The sequence below is a fragment of the Salvelinus fontinalis genome, chromosome 29, assembly GCF_029448725.1.
Source record: "Salvelinus fontinalis isolate EN_2023a chromosome 29, ASM2944872v1, whole genome shotgun sequence".
In the NCBI taxonomy this organism is placed as follows: Eukaryota; Metazoa; Chordata; class Actinopteri; order Salmoniformes; family Salmonidae; genus Salvelinus; species Salvelinus fontinalis.
In genome coordinates this window covers 16,352,529-16,370,349 of record NC_074693.1, presented here as the reverse complement: position 1 = coordinate 16,370,349, position 17,821 = coordinate 16,352,529, and the positions used below count along the sequence as shown (strand labels likewise).

Here is a 17,821-nt window from a genome sequence, read left to right as displayed (position 1 = left end):
AAGGGGAATAGTTTGTAGCGAATAGCGACATATAGACGAAATTGCAAATACATTATTTCATTTTGACGATACAAAAGCCCCATCGCAAGGCGTTTTGAGTGTCGTTCTGTGCAACAACATTGGCCATATTCAGCACCACAGTTCCATCCTCCTGCCTGTGTGAGTGACTGTCTCTTTAAGGAAATACACTTGCAGCCATTTTCTGCTCTTTGTGTGGGGTGGATTATTCGGCTGTGCGCTGAGAGAAACTAGAGCATCAATCGGGGAAAAGGCCAGAAAAACTTCAATAAAACATTGGATTTTCGTCGCACAGTGAGACATTGTCCGCCCTCATTATCCTGGACGGACATGCAAGTTGCAGGTATGTTCAAAATGTAGCGGAATATGTTGCCAGCGCACGGCAAAGATGTGCGGGTAGCCTAAACTCCCTTATCGACCGGAGGCTGCGATAGATGTACAGAACCTGCTCTATTTCCCATATCTTGCATGGCCCCCCATCACTGTACCATTGGAAGCAATTAACGTATTTTCTTCTCCCATTTTTTAAAACATCGATAACAAATAAACACATCGGATTCTTTCATTTTTGCGGTCGTTTGCCTCTTCACTTATTCGGTGATATGAATGAACCACCCCGTTATTTTAGGCAGTGTATTGATAGCATCATACTCCGACAGATGGGTGGGTTGAACGAGGTTTTGCGTGTGGCAGTGTCTGTAGGGAAATATTTTTACATGAAAATAGGCTACGGGTGATATGAATATCACACAATGCATTTTGTCTTATAATAAAACAATTATATACAATTATATCATGTTATAGTGAAATGTTCCGAGAGATACATTGGTTACAACTAGTGGAGATTAGTTCTCTAACGTGTAGTCTACCCGTCGACTAAATTCTTTATAGTTTTGATTGTGTTCTAATAGCCCACTTAAACTCCTATCAGCAATTCGTCACAATATATCCGTTAAGCGTCACCTCGTTGACAAAAGGCAGGTTTACAAATATCAATGTAGACACATTTTCATTGTAAAATGCGTCCTTCCAACCCAGGCCTCATGATGCTGTTCTAGACTGATGCACGGATGACATGTTCATCCACTTCCGTTATGTAGGCAATGGATTCTCCAACCTCAAGTTAATTATTTTTCCCACACTCAAATAATTAATAACCATTTTACTTTATTCGACTGTAACACTTGACAGATTTGTTTATTTGGATCCCCAGGAACTTTTACAGAAGCAGCAGCTACTTTTTCTGGGGTCTGCAAAAAACACAGAACATGACAGGTAACAAAACACTGATAGACAAGGACGGTCACACACATTTTGAATACAATGACAAACAAGACATAATACAAACAGTACAGCAACAAAAAAATGTGTGCGTGTCCATTCATAACCCCGCCTTTCCATGAGTTGTGGTTTAATCCGTTTTTTAAAGCTAATTTTGCTGTTTGCTTGAGTAGTTGGAGATGGCAGGGAGTTTGATGCGATCATGGCTCTTTAAAACTGTGCATTGCCGTGAATTCGTTTTGGACTAGCGGGCTGTGAAGAGACCTCTGGTGGCATATCTTGTGGGGTATTTATGGGTGTTTGAGCAGAATAGTATTTGATTATGTAGTCAATGTGGAATTTTCATCACAGTAATATTTCTCATAAAAACTACAAGAGAAGCAGTTAATCTCTCATCGACCCTCAACCAGGAAAGACTGGCCTGCATGTTGTTGATGTTAGTTCTGTGTGTGCATTCCAGCGCATAATAATGGCTGGAATGGAGTAAATGGAATGGTATCAAAAACATGTTTTTCATGAGTTTGATACCGTGCTATTGTACTCCATTCCATCCATTATACTCCATTCCATCCATTATACTCCATTCCATCCATTGTACTCCATTCCATCCATTATACTCCATTCCAGCCATTGTACTCCATTCCATCCATTATACTCCATTCCATCCATTATACTCCATTCCATCCATTGTACTCCATTCCATCCATTATACTCCATTCCATCCATTGTACTCCATTCCATCCATTATACTCCATTCCATCCATTATACTCCATTCCATCCATTATACTCCCTTCCATCCATTATACTCCATTCCATCCATTGTACTCCATTCCATCCATTATACTCCATTCCATCCATTGTACTCCATTCCAGCCATTGTACTCCATTCCATCCATTGTACTCCATTCCATCCATTATATTCCATTCCATCCATTATTATGAGCCACTCTCCCCTCAGCAGCCTCCACTGATGGTCAGTTAATTAAGGGCAAGGTGTGCTGCTCTGTTTTGAGACAGCTGCTGCTTTTCTTGGTCTTTCTTTGCCGTACTTCACCATATTACGAGACAGTAATCAAGATGGGACAAGATCAGAGCCTGAACAACTAGTACAGTTAATTTTTGTATCAAAAATGCAGAACATCGTTTTTTATATAAAACATACCCCTCCCCATCTTCACAACAACTTTATTAATATGATTTGACCATGATAATTGACCATCCAATGTTATACCTAGGAGTTTAGCTTCCTAAACTTTCTCAATGGTCACACTCTTTATGCACAACTCCAGTTGAGGTTTAGGTCTTAGAGCAGGTTTTGAACCAAATACAATGCTTTTACTTTTAGGTGTATTTATGACCCGTTTATTATTAATCACCCATTCTGATACTGACTGTAACTCCTTATTTAGAATTTCAGTGATCTCTGGCTTTGCTTGCTGACATGTAGAGTGTGGAATAATTCACATACATAGTCATTCTACACTCAGCAAAAAAAGAAACGTCCCTTTTTCAGGATCCTGTCTTTCAAAGATAATTTGTAAAAATCCAAATAACTTCACAGATCTTCATTGTAAAGGGTTTAAACACTTTCCCATACTTATTCAATGAACCATGAACAATTAATGAATATGCACCTGTGGAACGGTTGTTAAGACACTAACAGCTTACAGACAGTAAGGTCACAGTTAGGACACTAAAGAGGCCTTTCTACTGACTCTGAAAAACACCAAAAGAACGATGCCCAGGGTCCTTGCTCATCTGAGTGAACGTGCCATAGGCATGGTGCAAGGAGGCATGAGGACTGCAGATGTGGCCAGGGCAATAAATTGCAATGTCCGTACTGTGAGACGCCTAAGACAGCGCTACAGCGAGACAGGACGGACAGCTGATCGTCCTCGTAGTGGCAGACCACGTGTAACAACACCTGCATAGGATCGGTACATCCGAACATCACACCTGCGAGACAGGTACAGGATGGCAACAACAACTGCCTGAGTTACACCAGGAACGCACAATCCCTCCATCAGTGCTCAGACTGTCCGCAATAGACTGAGAGAGGCTGGACTGAGGGCTTGTAGGGCTGTTGTAAGGCAGGTCCTCACCAGACATCACCGGCAACAACGTCGCCAATGGGCATAAACCCACCGTCGCTGGACCAGTCAGGACTGGCAAAAAGTGCTCTTCACTGACGAGTCGCGGTTTTGTCTCACCAGGGGTGATGGTCGGATTAGAGTTTATTGTCGAAGGAATGAGCGTAACACCAAGGCCTGTACTCTGGAGCGGGATCGATTTGGAGGTGGAGGGTCCGTCATGGTCTGGGCCGGTGTGTCACAGCATCATTGGACTGAGCTTGTTGACATTGCAGGCAATCTCAACTCTGTGCATTACAGGGAAGACTTCCTCCTCCCTCATGTGGTACCCTTCCTGCAGGCTCATCCTGACATGTCCCTCCAGCATGACAATGCCAAAAGCCATACTGCTTGTTCTGTGCGTGATTTCCTGCAAGACAGGAATGTCAGTGTTCTGCCGTGGCCAGTGAAGAGCCTCAGTCCCATTGAGCACGTCTGAGACCTGTTGGATCGAAGGGTGAGGGCTAGGGCCATTCCCCCCAGAAATGTCTGGGAACTTGCAGGTGCCTTGGTGGAAGAGTGGGGTAACATCTCACAGCAAGAACTGGCAAATCTGGTGCAGTCCATGAGGAGGAGATGCACTGCAGCACTTAATGCAGCTGGTGGCCACACCAGATACTGACTGTTGCTTTTGATTTTGACACCCCCCCCTTTCTTCAGGGACACATTATTCAATTTCTGTTAGTCACATGTCTGTTAGTCACATGTCTGTTAGTCACATGTGAACTTCTTCAGTTTATGTCTCATTTGTTGAATCTTATGTTCATACAAATATTTACACATGTTAAGTTTGCTGAAAATAAACGCAGTTGGCAGTGAGAGGATGTCTCTTTTTTTTGCTGAGTTTAGCTTCGTGTAGGACCAGTGGCAAATCAATTGTAAAAATAGAGCGTAACGGCCTGCGGGACACCGCACAGACATATGTCTGATGATGGAGAAGCTTCCATTGAAGAACATTCTCTGGGTTCTATTGGATAAGTAACTCTCCAACCATGCGATGGCAGGTGATGTAAAGCCATAGAAAGTTTGTTTTTTCAATAATTTATGATCAATAATATCAAAGGCTGCACTGAAATCTAATTATCCATTTATCTTAACCAATCATCAGTCATCTGAGTCAGAGCAGTACAAGTTGAGTGCCCTTCTCTATATGCATGCTGAAAGTCAGTAGTTGACTTGTTCTCTGAAAAATAGCATTGTATTTGCTCAAACACAATCCTCTCCGTCAGTTTATTCAGAACAGGCAGCAAACTGATTGGGTGGCTGTTAGTCAGCAAAGGTGCTTTACTATTTTTAGGCAGTGGAATCACTTTAGCTTCCTTCCACGCCTGTAGACACACACTCCTTTCGATTTGTTTTTGTATGATCTCTTATAAATTACTTTAGGCCCAACCTTTGGCACTGGCTTCCCTTGTTATTGCCACAATGTTCTGGTCACTACAGCCAATGCAAAATGATATTGCTTTGAAGCAAAGCTCTGCAGCGTTAGTGAAGATATGATCAATTCAAGTGGATGTCACAGATCCAACACTATTGGTAGAAAATAGACATCTCTGTTACCATCACACACATTATCAAGCATGGCACACTTGTTATCCAAATACTAACTGTTAGCACTTAGCAGCACTGTTAGCACTTAACAGCACTGTTAGCACTTAGCAGCACCGTTAGCACTAAGCAGCACTGTTAGCATTTAGCAGCACCGTTAGCACTTAGCAGCACCGTTAGCACTTAACAGCACCGTTAGCACTTAGCAGCACCGTTAGTACTTAACAGCACTGTTAGCACTTAGCAGCACCGTTAGCACTTAACAGCACCGTTAGCACTTAGCAGCACCGTTAGCACTTAACAGCACCGTTAGCACTTAGCAGCACCGTTAGCACTTAGCAGCACTGTTAGCATTTGGTGGCCTATAGCAGCACCCCGAAATAAGAGGCTTTAGATGAGGCAGGTTAATATGCAACCACAACACTTCAACAGCATTAGACATGAGATCCTCTCTAAGCTTTACAGGAATATGGCTCTGAACATATACAGAAACACCTCCCCCATAGGCATTCCTGTTTTTTCTATAAACGTTATCACTGTATTGCTACTGCTGTATCATCAAAGGAATGATTTAAGTGAGCTTCGGAGATGGCCAGTATATCAATGTTATCTGATGTTAGCAAGTTATAGGTTTCATGAACCTTATTTCTAAGGCTACATATATTAATATATTTATATGGGCTATTTTCAGCCCTTTCCTTGGTAGATTATCAGAGACTGTGTGTGTGTATGTTGGGCTGAAGCTAATGAAAGATGAAGGAATGTGTCTGTATTGGATCAACCGATTCCTAAACCAATTGTGTGTGTAGTTATTACACTTGCTTGCTGTGTTTTCACCCTCTCCTCTCTATACCCTCTTCCCGCTATACCCTCTTCCCTCTTCACCCTCTTCCCCCTCTTCACCCTCTTCCCCCTCTCCCCTCTTCACCCTCTTCCCTCTTCACCCTCTCCCCTCTTCACCCTCTCCCCTTTTCACCCTCTTCCCTCTTCACCCTCTCCCCTCTTCACCCTCTCCCCCCATCACCCTCTCCCCTCTTCACCCTCTCCCCTCTTCACCCTCTCCCCTCTTCACCCTCTCCCCTCTATACCCTCTCCCCTCTTCACCCTCTCCCCTCTTCACCCTCTCCCCTCTTCACCCTCTCCCCTCTTCACCCTCTCCCCCTTCACCCTCTCCCCTCTATACCCTCTCCCCTCTTTACCCTCTCCCCCTTCACCCTCTCCCCCCTTCACCCTCTCCCCTCTATACCCTCTATACCCTCTCCCCTCTTCACCCTCTCCCTCCTTCACACTCTCCCCCCTTCACCCTCTCCCCTCTATACCCTCTCCCCTCTTCACCCTCTCCCCTCTTCACCCTCTCCCCTCTTCACCCTCTCCCCTCTTTACCCTCTCCCCTCTTCACCCTCTCCCCTTTTCACCCTCTCCCCTCTTCACCCTCTCCCTCCTTCACACTCTCCCCCCATCACCCTCCCCCCATCACCCTCTCCCCTCTTCACCCTCTCCCCTCTTCACCCTCTCCCCTCTTCACCCTCTCCCCCTTCACCCTCTCCCCCTTCACCCTCACCCCTCTATACCCTCTCCCCTCTATACCCTCTCCCCTCTATACCCTCTCCCCTCTTCACCCTCTTCACCCTCTCCACCTCTTCACCCTCTCACCTCTATACCCTCTTCCCTCTATACCCTCTCCCCTCTTCACCCTCTTCACCCTCTTCCCCCTTCACCCTCTCCCCTCTTCACCCTCTCCCCTCTATACCCTCTTCACCCTCTCCCCTCTTCACCCTCCCCTTTTCACCCTCTCCCCTTTTCACCCTCTCCCCTCTTCACCCTCTCCCCTCTTCACCCTCTCCCCCCTTCACCCTTCACCCTCTCCCCCCTTCACCATTCACCCTCTCTCCCCTTCACCCTTCACCCTCTCCCCCCTTCACCCTTCACCCTCTCTCCCCTTCACCCTTCACCCTTCACCCTCTCCCCTCTTCACCCTCTCCCCTCTTCACCCTCTCCCCCCTTCACCCTCTCCCCTCTTCACCCTCTTCACCCTCTCCCCTCTTCACCCTCTCCCCCCTTCACCCTCTCCCCTCTTCACCCTCTTCACCCTCTCCCCTCTATACCCTCTTCCCTCTTCCCTCTATACCCTCTCCCCTCTTCACCCTCTTCACCCTCTTCCCCTCTTCACCCTCTCCCCTCTTCACCCTCTCCCCTTTTCACCCTCTCCCCCTTCACCCTCTCCCCTTTTCACCCTCTCCCCTTTTCACCCTCTCCCCTCTTCACCCTCTCCCCCCTTCACCCTCTCCCCCTTCACCATTCACCCTCTCCCCCCTTCACCCTTCACCCTCTCCCCCCTTCACCCTTTACCCTTCACCCTTCTCCCCTCTATACCCTCTTCCCTCTTCACCATCTCCCCCCTTCACCCTTTCCCCTCTTCACCATCTCCCTTCTTCACCCTCTCCCCCCTCTTCACCCACTTCACTCTTCATCTTCTTCACCCCCTTCACTCTCTTCACCCTCTTCCCTCTTCACCCTCTTCCCTTTTCACCCTCTCCCCTCATCACCCTCTCCACCCTTTCCCCCTCTTCACCATCTCCCCCCTTCACCATCTCCCCTCTTCACCCTCTTCACCCGCTTCACCCTCTTCACCCGCTTCACCATCTTCCCTCTTCACCATATTCCCACTTCACCCTCTCCCCTCTTCACCCTCTCCCCTTTTCACCCTCTCCCCTTTTCACCCTCTTCCCTTTTCACCCTCTCCCCTCATCACCCTCTCCACCCTTTCCCCCTCTTCACCATCTCCCCCCTTCACCATCTCCCCTCTTCACCCTCTTCACCCGCTTCACCCTCTTCACCCGCTTCACCATCTTCCCTCTTCACCATATTCCCACTTCACCCTCTCCCCTCTTCACCCTCTCCCCTTTTCACCCTCTCCCCTTTTCACCCTCTCCCCTTTTCACCCTCTTCCCTTTTCACCCTCTCCCCTCATCACCCTCTCCACCCTTTCCCCCTCTTCACCATCTTCCCTCTTCACCATATTCCCACTTCACCCTCTTCCCTTTTCACCCTCTCCCCTTTTCACCCTCTTCACCCTCTTCCCTCTATACCCTCTTCCCTCTATACCCTCTCCCCTCTTCACCCTCTTCACCCTCTTCCCCCTTCACCCTCTCCCCTCTTTACCCTCTCCCCTTTTCACCCTCTCCCCCTCCACCCTCTCCCCTTTTCACCCTCTCCCCTCTTCACCCTCTCCCCTCTTCACCCTCTCCCCCCTTCACCCTCTCCCCCTTCACCATTCACCCTCTCCCCCCTTCACCCTTCACCCTCTCCCCCTTCACCCTTTACCCTTCACCCTTCTCCCCTCTATACCCTCTTCCCTCTTCACCATCTCCCCCTTTCACCCTTTCCCCCTCTTCACCATCTCCCCCCTTCACCATCTCCGCTCTTCCCCCTCTCCCCTCTTCACCCTCTTCCCTTTTCACCCTCTTCCCCCTCTTCCCTCTTCACCCTCTCCCCTCTTCACCCTCTCCCCTCTTCACCCATTCCCCTCTTCATCATCTCCCCCCTTCACCATCTCCCCTTCACCCTCTCCCCTCGTCAACCTCTTCCCACTTCACCCTCTCCCCTCTCCACCCTCTCCCCTCTTCACCCTCTTCCCGCTTCACCCTCCCCCCTTCACCCTCTCCCCTCTTCACCCTCTCCACCATCTCCCCTCTTCACCCTCTTCACCCGCTTCACCCTCTCCCCTCTTCCCCCCACTCTCCCCTCTTCCCCCTCTCCCCTCTTCCCCTCTTCCCCCTCTTTCCTCTTCACCCTCTTCCCTCTTCTCCCTCTCCCCTCTTCTCCCTCTCCCCTCTTCTCCCTCTCCCCTCCTCCCCCTCTCCCCTCTTCCCCCTCTCCCCTCTTCACCCTCTTTCCTCTTCCCCCTCTCCCCTCTTCCCCCTCTCCCCTCTTCCCCCTCTTTCCTCTTCACCCTTTCCCTTCTTACTCTCCTTTATCTCCCCCACTGTTCCTTCTGGCTGTAGGAGATTAAGCATCTTATCAGTCATGTCAGCCCCTGTGTGTCAGAGCAGATGTAAAAACACACTCCTGAGAGGCACATGATATGTAGGCCAGGCCCCGGGCCAGACACAGTCGGTCGCCCCAAATGGCTCCCAATTTCCTATATATTGCACTATGTAGGGTGGCATTTGGGACGTAGACACACTGTTCCTGCTCAGACCCAGACCAGACTGGCTGTAAGGGTCTGTTCCTGCTCAGACCCAGACCAGACTGGCTGTAAGGGTCTGTTCCTGCTCAGACCCAGACCAGACTGGCTGTAAGGGTCTGTTCCTGCTCAGACCCAGACCAGACTGGCTGTAAGGGTCTGTTCCTGCTCAGACCCAGACCAGACTGGCTGTAAGGGTCTGTTCCTGCTCAGACCCAGACCAGACTGGCTGTAAGAGTCTGTTCCTGCTCAGACCCAGACCAGACTGGCTGTAAGGGTCTGTTCCTGCTCAGACCCAGACCAGACTGGCTGTAAGGGTCTGTTCCTGCTCAGACCCAGACCAGACTGGCTGTAAGGGTCTGTTCCTGCTCAGACCCAGACCAGACTGGTTGTAAGGGTCTGTTCCTGCTCAGACCCAGACCAGACTGGCTGTAAGAGTCTGTTCCTGCTCAGACCCAGACCAGACTGGCTGTAAGGGTCTGTTCCTGCTCAGACCCAGACCAGACTGGCTGTAAGGGTCTGTTCCTGCTCAGACCCAGACCAGACTGGTTGTAAGGGTCTGTTCCTGCTCAGACCCAGACCAGACTGGCTGTAAGGGTCTGTTCCTGCTCAGACCCAGACCAGACTGGCTGTAAGGGTCTGTTCCTGCTCAGACCCAGACCAGACTGGCTGTAAGGGTCTGTTCCTGCTCAGACCCAGACCAGACTGGCTGTAAGGGTCTGTTCCTGCTCAGACCCAGACCAGACTGGCTGTAAGGGTCTGTTCCTGCTCAGACCCAGACCAGACTGGCTGTAAGGGTCTGTTCCTGCTCAGACCCAGACCAGACTGGCTGTAAGGGTCTGTTCCTGCTCAGACCCAGACCAGACTGGCTGTAAGAGTCTGTTCCTGCTCAGACCCAGACCAGACTGGCTGTAAGGGTCTGTTCCTGCTCAGACCCAGACCAGACTGGCTGCAAGGGTCTGTTCCTGCTCAGACCCAGACCAGACTGGCTGTAAGGGTCTGTTACTGCTCAGACCCAGACCAGACTGGCTGTAAGGGTCTGTTCCTGCTCAGACCCAGAACAGACTGGCTGTAAGGGTCTGTTCCTGCTCAGACCCAGACCAGACTGGCTGTAAGGGTCTGTTCCTGCTCAGACCCAGACCAGACTGGCTGTAAGGGTCTGTTCCTGCTCAGACCCAGACCAGACTGGCTGTAAGGGTCTATGGTCTTCTAAACAGTCCACTATACAAGGCTTCTATGTGCAAGAGAGCAATACTGTAATTGATTGATTGATTAGGAACACCTTTGTTTGGTTAGCTATTGATGTGCCTTTCTGCACTATTTTTATCCATCTTCAGTCAAGTGTTAATGACTGTCTGCAGGTGAATTAACCGACTCAGCTGTTTGGTTTCAGTGCAGAGCAGACAGAACACCATCATGTACCAGTGTGCTACGTACATTCAGCAGTGGCCTGACAGACAGTTAGAGTCAGTGTACTGCTGCTCTCCTCCTACTCAGAAGGATAGCGTTGTCTAGCGTTACAACACTGGAGACACAAAGGTTGTTTCTCTGATGACATCAGTTGTAAAAGGGAAACGTGCCCACCCCCCCTGAACTGTGTTGATATAGACAGGAAGCACACAGACAGACAGACAGACAGACAGACAGACAGACAGACAGACAGACAGACAGACAGGTTACAGGTGCACAGACAGACAGACAGGTTACAGGTGCACAGACAGACAGACAGATATACAGGTGCACAGACAGACAGGTTACAGGTGCACAGACAGACAGGTTACAGGTGCACAGACAGACAGGTTACAGGTGCACATACAGACAGACAAACGTACAGGTGCACAGACAGACAGACAGACGTACAGGTGACAGATGCACAGACAGACAGTCAAGTTACAGGTGCACATACAGACAGACAAACATACAGGTGCACAGACAGAGAGACAGGTTGCAGGTGGACAGACAGACAGACTGACAGGTAAACAGACAGAGAGACAGGTTGCAGATTTACAGACAGACAGACTGACAGGTACACAGACAGAGAGACAGGTTGCAGGTGGACAGACAGACAGATAGACAGACTGACAGGTGCACAGGCAGACATGCAGGTTACAGGTGCACAGGCAGACATGCATGTTACAGGTGCACAGACAGACAGACAGACGTACAGGTTACAGGTGCACAGACAGACATGCAGGTTACAGGTGCACATGCAGACATGCAGGTTACAGGTGCACAGACAGACAGACAGACGTACAGGTTACAGGTGCACAGACAGACAGACATGTTACAGGTGCACAGACAGACAGACATGTTACAGATGCACAGACAGACATGTTACAGGTTACAGGTGCACAGACAGACAGACAGACAGACAGACAGGTACACAGACAGACAGACAGACAGGTTACAGGTACACAGACAGACAGACAGACAGACAGGTTACAGGTACACAGACAGACAGACAGGTTACACGTACACAGACAGACAGATAGATATGTGCTGTAGCAAGTGGTTCCTAAAGAGGAAATGAAAGTGAATACCAGACAGTGTATGACAGTTTTCCTGGTGATGGAGTCTACACTCATTATAGATTAGGATTTGTCCTCTTCTTTTTTTTACTGACAGGTTTCTCTCTCTCTCAATTCAATTCAATTCAATTCAATTCATCTCATTTTAAGGGGCTTTGTTGGCATGGGAAACAAATGTTTACATTGCCAAAGCAAGTGAAATGGATAAACAAAAGTGACATTTAATGTCAGTCTGTGTGTCTCTCTGTCAGACTGGCCGGTTGTGTGAGTGACCTCTTGTAACCATGACGACCCACGTGACCCTGGAGGATGCTCTGTCTAACGTGGATCTGTTGGAGGAGCTGCCTCTCCCTGACCAGCAGCCCTGCATCGAACCTCCGCCCTCATCCATCATGTACCAGGTACACACACACACACACACACACACACACACACACACACACACACACACACACACACACACACACACACACACACACACACACACACACACACACACACACACACACACACACACACACACACGTCTGAGTTTTCAAATGAATTGCAACAGTACTCAACTCTGTCTTTGTCTTTCTCTCTAGGCTAACTTCGATACCAACTTTGAGGACAGGAATGCGTTTGTGACGGGGATAGCTCGCTACATCGAGCAGGCAACTGTCCACTCTAGCATGGTGAGTAGGCAATGTGGAGGGATTGGTTTGGAATGGGGCCGAGGGAGAGGACTGAGGGAGAGGTTTGGATTTGGGCCTATGTACTTTGTGGACAGGAGCATACTTTTGTTTTTCGATGGGAACAGTTAGGTAATGCTTCCCTAGCATCATCATCATTCTCAACTCTTGGCTTGGCCCGCACTCACTCACTCACTCACTCACTCACTCACTCACTCACTCACTCACTCACTCACTCGTGCACGCACGCACGCACTCACTCACTCACATACACATACACATGCACATGCACATGCACATGCACATGCACATGCACATGCACATGCACACACACACACACACACAGAGAGAGAGAGAGAGAGCCTTGTGTTTTTGGTGTTGGGGTGTTTTATCGTCATTTTCAATCTGAGGCTTGGCCTGGTTAGCAGTTTGTGTTGACACACACATACAGAACACACACACACACACCGAGGGATGAATCAGGCAGTCACTAAGCTAGACCTTCTCTTCCTGAATGGAATTAATGGGGAGTGTGATTTGACTGACAAAGAAGAGGAAACTGTCTTTTAAATCAACTTGATTTCAATCAGGAAGTTCCATTCAGTTGAGGCATCTGTTTTCCAATGAGACCTGTGTTTCCTGTTTTGGTAAAAGAGTATATTTTACACCGGAGAATATTCACCGTAGTGAATGCATGTGAGGAGATATTACACAGCAGACATTTTATCACACACTATAACTATTCTATGTTGGAAACATACAGTGCATTCGGAAAGTATTCAGACCCCTTGACTTTTTCCACATTTTGTTAGGTTACCTTATTCTAAAATTGATTACATCGTTTTTCCCCCCTCATCAATCTATACACAATATCCCATAATGATAAAGCAAAAACAGGTTTTAGAATCACATTTACATCAGTATTCAGACCCTTTACTCAGTACTTTATTGAAGCACCTTTAGCAGCGATTACAGCCTCAAGTCTTGTTGGGTATGACGCTACAAGCTTGGCACACCTGTATTTGGGGAGTTTCTCCCATTCTTCTCTGCAGATCCTCTCAAGCTCTGTCAGGTTGGATGAGGAGCGTTGCTGCACAGCTACTTTCAGGTCTCTCCAGAGATGTTCGATGGGTTCTAGTCCGTGCTCTGGCTGGGCCACTCAAAGACATTCAGAGACTTGTCCCGAAGCCACTCCTGTGTTGACTTGGCTATGTGCTTAGAGTCGTTGTCTTGTTGGAAGGTGAACCTTCGCCCCAGTCTGAGGATCTCTCTGTACTTTGCTCCGTTCAACTTTCCCTTGATCCTGACTAGTCTCCCAGTCCCTCCCGGTGAACAACATACCCACAGTATGATGCTGCCACCACCATGCTTCACTGTAGGGATGGTGCCAGGTTTCCTCCAGACATGACGCTTGGCATTCAGGCCAAAGAGTTCAATCTTGGGTTCATCAGACCAGAGAATTTGGTTTTTAATGGTCTGAGAGTCTTTTAGCTGCCTTTTGGCAAACTCTCCCCGTTTGGCCGTAATGCCACCTTTGAATATAATCATTATTATTCCGGCTGCCGCGCACCGAAGCACCTCTCACTCACATGGCTCTCTCAGATGTAGCCAATGCCCTTCACGTGACCGGGTCCTTCTCACAGGGTCCTTCACTTCTCACGTCTCAGCTAAGAAGTAGTCTACAAGTGAAGACGGACACATCAGGGGACACAACTGCGTCTCTGTTATTGAATTCTGAGGCGCATATTGAAGATGTTAGAGCTGTATATTTATCTTTACGTCAGCCAACAAGATGAGCCTAACAAACAGCAACAGCGCTAGCCGATGTCAGTCTACTATCCCCATAGTACAAAGGTCGACCTATTCTATTCTGTGTGAGAAATAAATATTCCAAACAGTCTGGGACAGTTGTGGGATGCGATAGATCCCAAATGAATACAACCACTAGCAAAAAAAATAAAAAAAACTTTTTATGCAATTAGGGCTGACGCAACAGATCAGAACGTTTAACTTAAAATGTAGATCAACTATTAGTCTGTTTCTTCACATTGTAAGAGCAGCAATGAGCACATGGTAATAGTCTATGAGTGTGAATGTTCCATTAGTGGAAAACACCATGATCAACAGTGACTGCAAATGTGATTATGCAGGTAATGCTGTTATTATAAAGGTGCATTTTTATGGTGAAAATATTCTTCCCCAAACTTGAAACTCACGCGCTGCTTATGTTAGACTCAACACCCCTTGTAAAGCAGATTAATGTTCTTAATTTTTAGAAGTTATTTGGCCACTTTAGTTGTGATACTAACCTTATTAAAACATATAGGCCTATGGCTAGGCTACATGAGGTGTGTGACTATACTGCAGGTTTTCCTTACTGCAAACTAGCTGGGTATCATTCACAAGTGATATATAATTCACAAGTGATATATAATTCACAAGTGATATATAATTCACAAGTGATAGGCTAATATTGTTACCCATCAGACTATGCTTGATTTAATCTTGTCTTTACATACACTAAATAATATATGTGTGAAATTAGTTTGGATTTAGAATGGATCATTATCCTGCACAACAGGGGCAGCTGGAAAAAATACATGTCATCTATGCCAGCCAGGTAGCCTATACTCCTGTTGTAAATATAACCAATGTGCTTAATATTAGGAAAGCTGATAAATAAATATAGTAGGCCTAGCCTATAGAAAGCTGATAAATAAATATACTAGGCCTAGCCTATAGAAAACTGATAAATAAATATAGTAGGCCTAGCCTATAGAAAACTGATAAATAAATATACTAGGCCTAGCCTATAGAAAACTGATAAATAAATATAGTAGGCCTAGCCTATAGAAAGCTGATAAATAAATATAGTAGGCCTAGCCTATAGAAAGCTGATGGGATCCTCCTCTTTTTAGTAGAGCCCATCACTATGTTTGCTCGCCAATTGCATAGCCTATAGAAATGTTGCACAACATGAGCTCATGGGCTCTCATGAAGTGTTTGATTAGATGTTTTATTACATTTGCATTGATGTCAGAGTGATTAGAAAACAGATTGCTGAGTACCAGGCAGTTAGCAAGTTTGGTAGGCTACCAATGACCAGAAGCAGCATCAGAGCTTGTAGAAGCCTAATTACCGTGACTAAAATGTCATGTGGAATTTGACTGCCTTCATGACTCGTGACCACCGGTGTGGCGGTAGTAAGGTCACCGCAACAGCCCTATCTAAGACCTATAGAAACATCGATGTTCCTAATCTGCTTTCTACTATTTACCGAGAGGCAGGACCTATTTCTATAGAAGAAGCCCATTTTTGTTCTCAGCTTATTACAGTTGAAGTCGGAAGTTTACATACGCCTGAGCCAAAAACATTTAAACTCAGTTTTTTACAATTCCTGACTGTCACGCCCTGGCCTTAGTTATCTTTGTTTTCTTTATTATTTTAGTTAGGTCAGGGTGTGACATGGGGGATGTATGTGTTTTGTATTGTCTAGGGGGTTTTGTATGTTTATGGGGCAGTGTTCAGTCTAGGTTTATGTATGTCTATGGTTGCCTAGATTGGTTCTCAATTAGAGGCAGCTGTCTATCGTTGTCTCTGATAGGGAACCATATTTAGGCAGCCATATTCATTAGGTAGTTCGTGGGTGATTGTCTATGTGTAGTGTTTAGTGTCAGCACTATTTGTTATATAGCTTCACGTTCGTTTGTTGTTTTGTATAGTTTGTCAAGTGTTCTTCGTCTTCGTTTATTAAATATGTATTCATTTCACGCTGCGCCTTGGTCCTCCTCTCTTCAATGTTACGACGAATGTGACACTGACATTTAATCCTAGTAAAAATTCCCTGTCTTAGGTCAGTTAGGATCACCGCTTTATTTTAAGAATGTGAAATGTCAGAATAATAGTAGAGAGAATTATTTATTTCAGCTTTTATTTCTTTCATCACATTCCCAGTGGGTCAAGAGTTTACATACACTCAATTAGTATTTGGTAGAATTGCCTTTAAATTGTTTAACTTGGGTCAAACGTTTCGGGTAGCCTTCCACAAGCTTCCCACAATAAATTGGGTGAATTCTGGCCCATTCCTCCTGACAGAGCTGGTGTAACTGAGTCAGGTTTGTAGGCCTCCTTGCTCGCACACACTTGTTCAGTTCTGCCCACAAATTTTCTATAGGATTGGGGTCAGGGCTTTGTGATGGCCACTCCAATACCTTGACTTTGTTGTCCTTAAGCCATTTTGCCACAACTTTAGAAGTATGCTTGGGGTCAATTTATAACCAAGCTTTAACTTACTGACGGATGTCTTGAGATGTTGCTTCAATATATCCACATAATTTTCTCTTCCTCATGATGCCATCTATTTTGTGAAGTGCACCAGTCCCTCCTGCAGCAAAGCACCCCAACAACATGATGCTGCCACCCCCATGATTCACGGAGGGGATGGTGTTCTTCGGCTTGCAAGCTTCCCCCTTTTTCCTCCAAACATAACGATGGTCATTATGGCCAAACAGTTCTATTTTTGTTTCATCAGACCAGAGGACATTTCTCCAAAAAGTACGATCTTTGTCCCCAAGTGCAGTTGCAAACCGTAGTCTGGCTTTTTTATGGCGGTTTTGGAGCAGTGGCTTCTGCTTTGCTGAGCGGCCTTTCAGATTATGTCGATATAGGACTCGTTTTACTGTGGATATAGATACCTTTATACCTGTTTCCTCCAGCATCTTCACAAGGTCCTTTGCTGTTGTTCTGGGATTGATTTGCACTTTTCGCACAAAAGTACGTTCATTTCTAGGAGACAGAACGCGTCTCCTTCCTGAGCGATATGACGGCTGTGTGGTCCCATGGTGTTTATACTTGCGTACTATTGTTTGTACAGATGAACGTGGTACCTTTTTTCTGAGGTCTTGGCTGATTTATTTCGATTTTTCCATGAGGTCAAGCAAAAAGGATTTGAGTTTTAAGGTAGGCCTTGAAATACATCCACAGGTACACCTCCAATTGATTCAAATTATGTCAATTAGCCTATCAGAAGCTTCTAAAGCCATGACATAAATTTCTGGAATTTTCCAAGCTGTTTAAAGGCACAGTCAACTTAGTGTATGTAAACTTCTGCCCCCCTGGAATTGTGATACAGTGAATTATAAGTGAAATAATCTGTCTGTAAACAGTTGTTGGAAAAATTACTTGTGTCATACAAAGTAGATGTCCTAATCGACTTGCCAAAACTACGATTTGTTAACAAGAAATGTGTGGAGTGGTTGAAAAACTAGTTTTAATGACTCCAACCTAAGTGTATGTAAACTTCCGACTTCAACTGTAACTAACTCATCAGTATGCTTTTTAAAAGACCGCTTTTCATCTGTTCAGATGCTCAGATATTTGGAAGCAGTGACACGATCAATAGTTTTCTGTAATACAATGAAGGCAGACTGTAGTTCAGATAGAGTCTGGTCAACGTTGGG

General features: G+C 46.6%; 1 protein-coding gene across 6 annotated transcripts in view; it reads left to right on the top strand.

Annotated features, from left to right (window-relative positions):
• The first annotated feature begins 169 nt into the window (after window positions 1-169).
• The window catches only part of cyfip2 (cytoplasmic FMR1 interacting protein 2), a 54,509-nt gene continuing 36,857 nt past the window's right edge, over window positions 170-17,821 (top strand). For 2 of the 6 annotated variants that reach the window (XM_055888376.1, XM_055888377.1), the window contains exons 1-3: window positions 172-361; window positions 11,943-12,092; window positions 12,276-12,365. In XM_055888376.1, the coding sequence (XP_055744351.1) occupies window positions 11,976-12,092; window positions 12,276-12,365 (207 nt within the window). In that variant the 5' untranslated portion in view covers window positions 172-361; window positions 11,943-11,975. Of the gene's footprint in view, window positions 362-1,231; window positions 1,294-11,922; window positions 12,093-12,275; window positions 12,366-17,821 lie in introns of all 6 variants that reach the window. The other 4 variants (XM_055888374.1, XM_055888375.1, XM_055888372.1 and 1 more) reach the window with 4 other exon arrangements.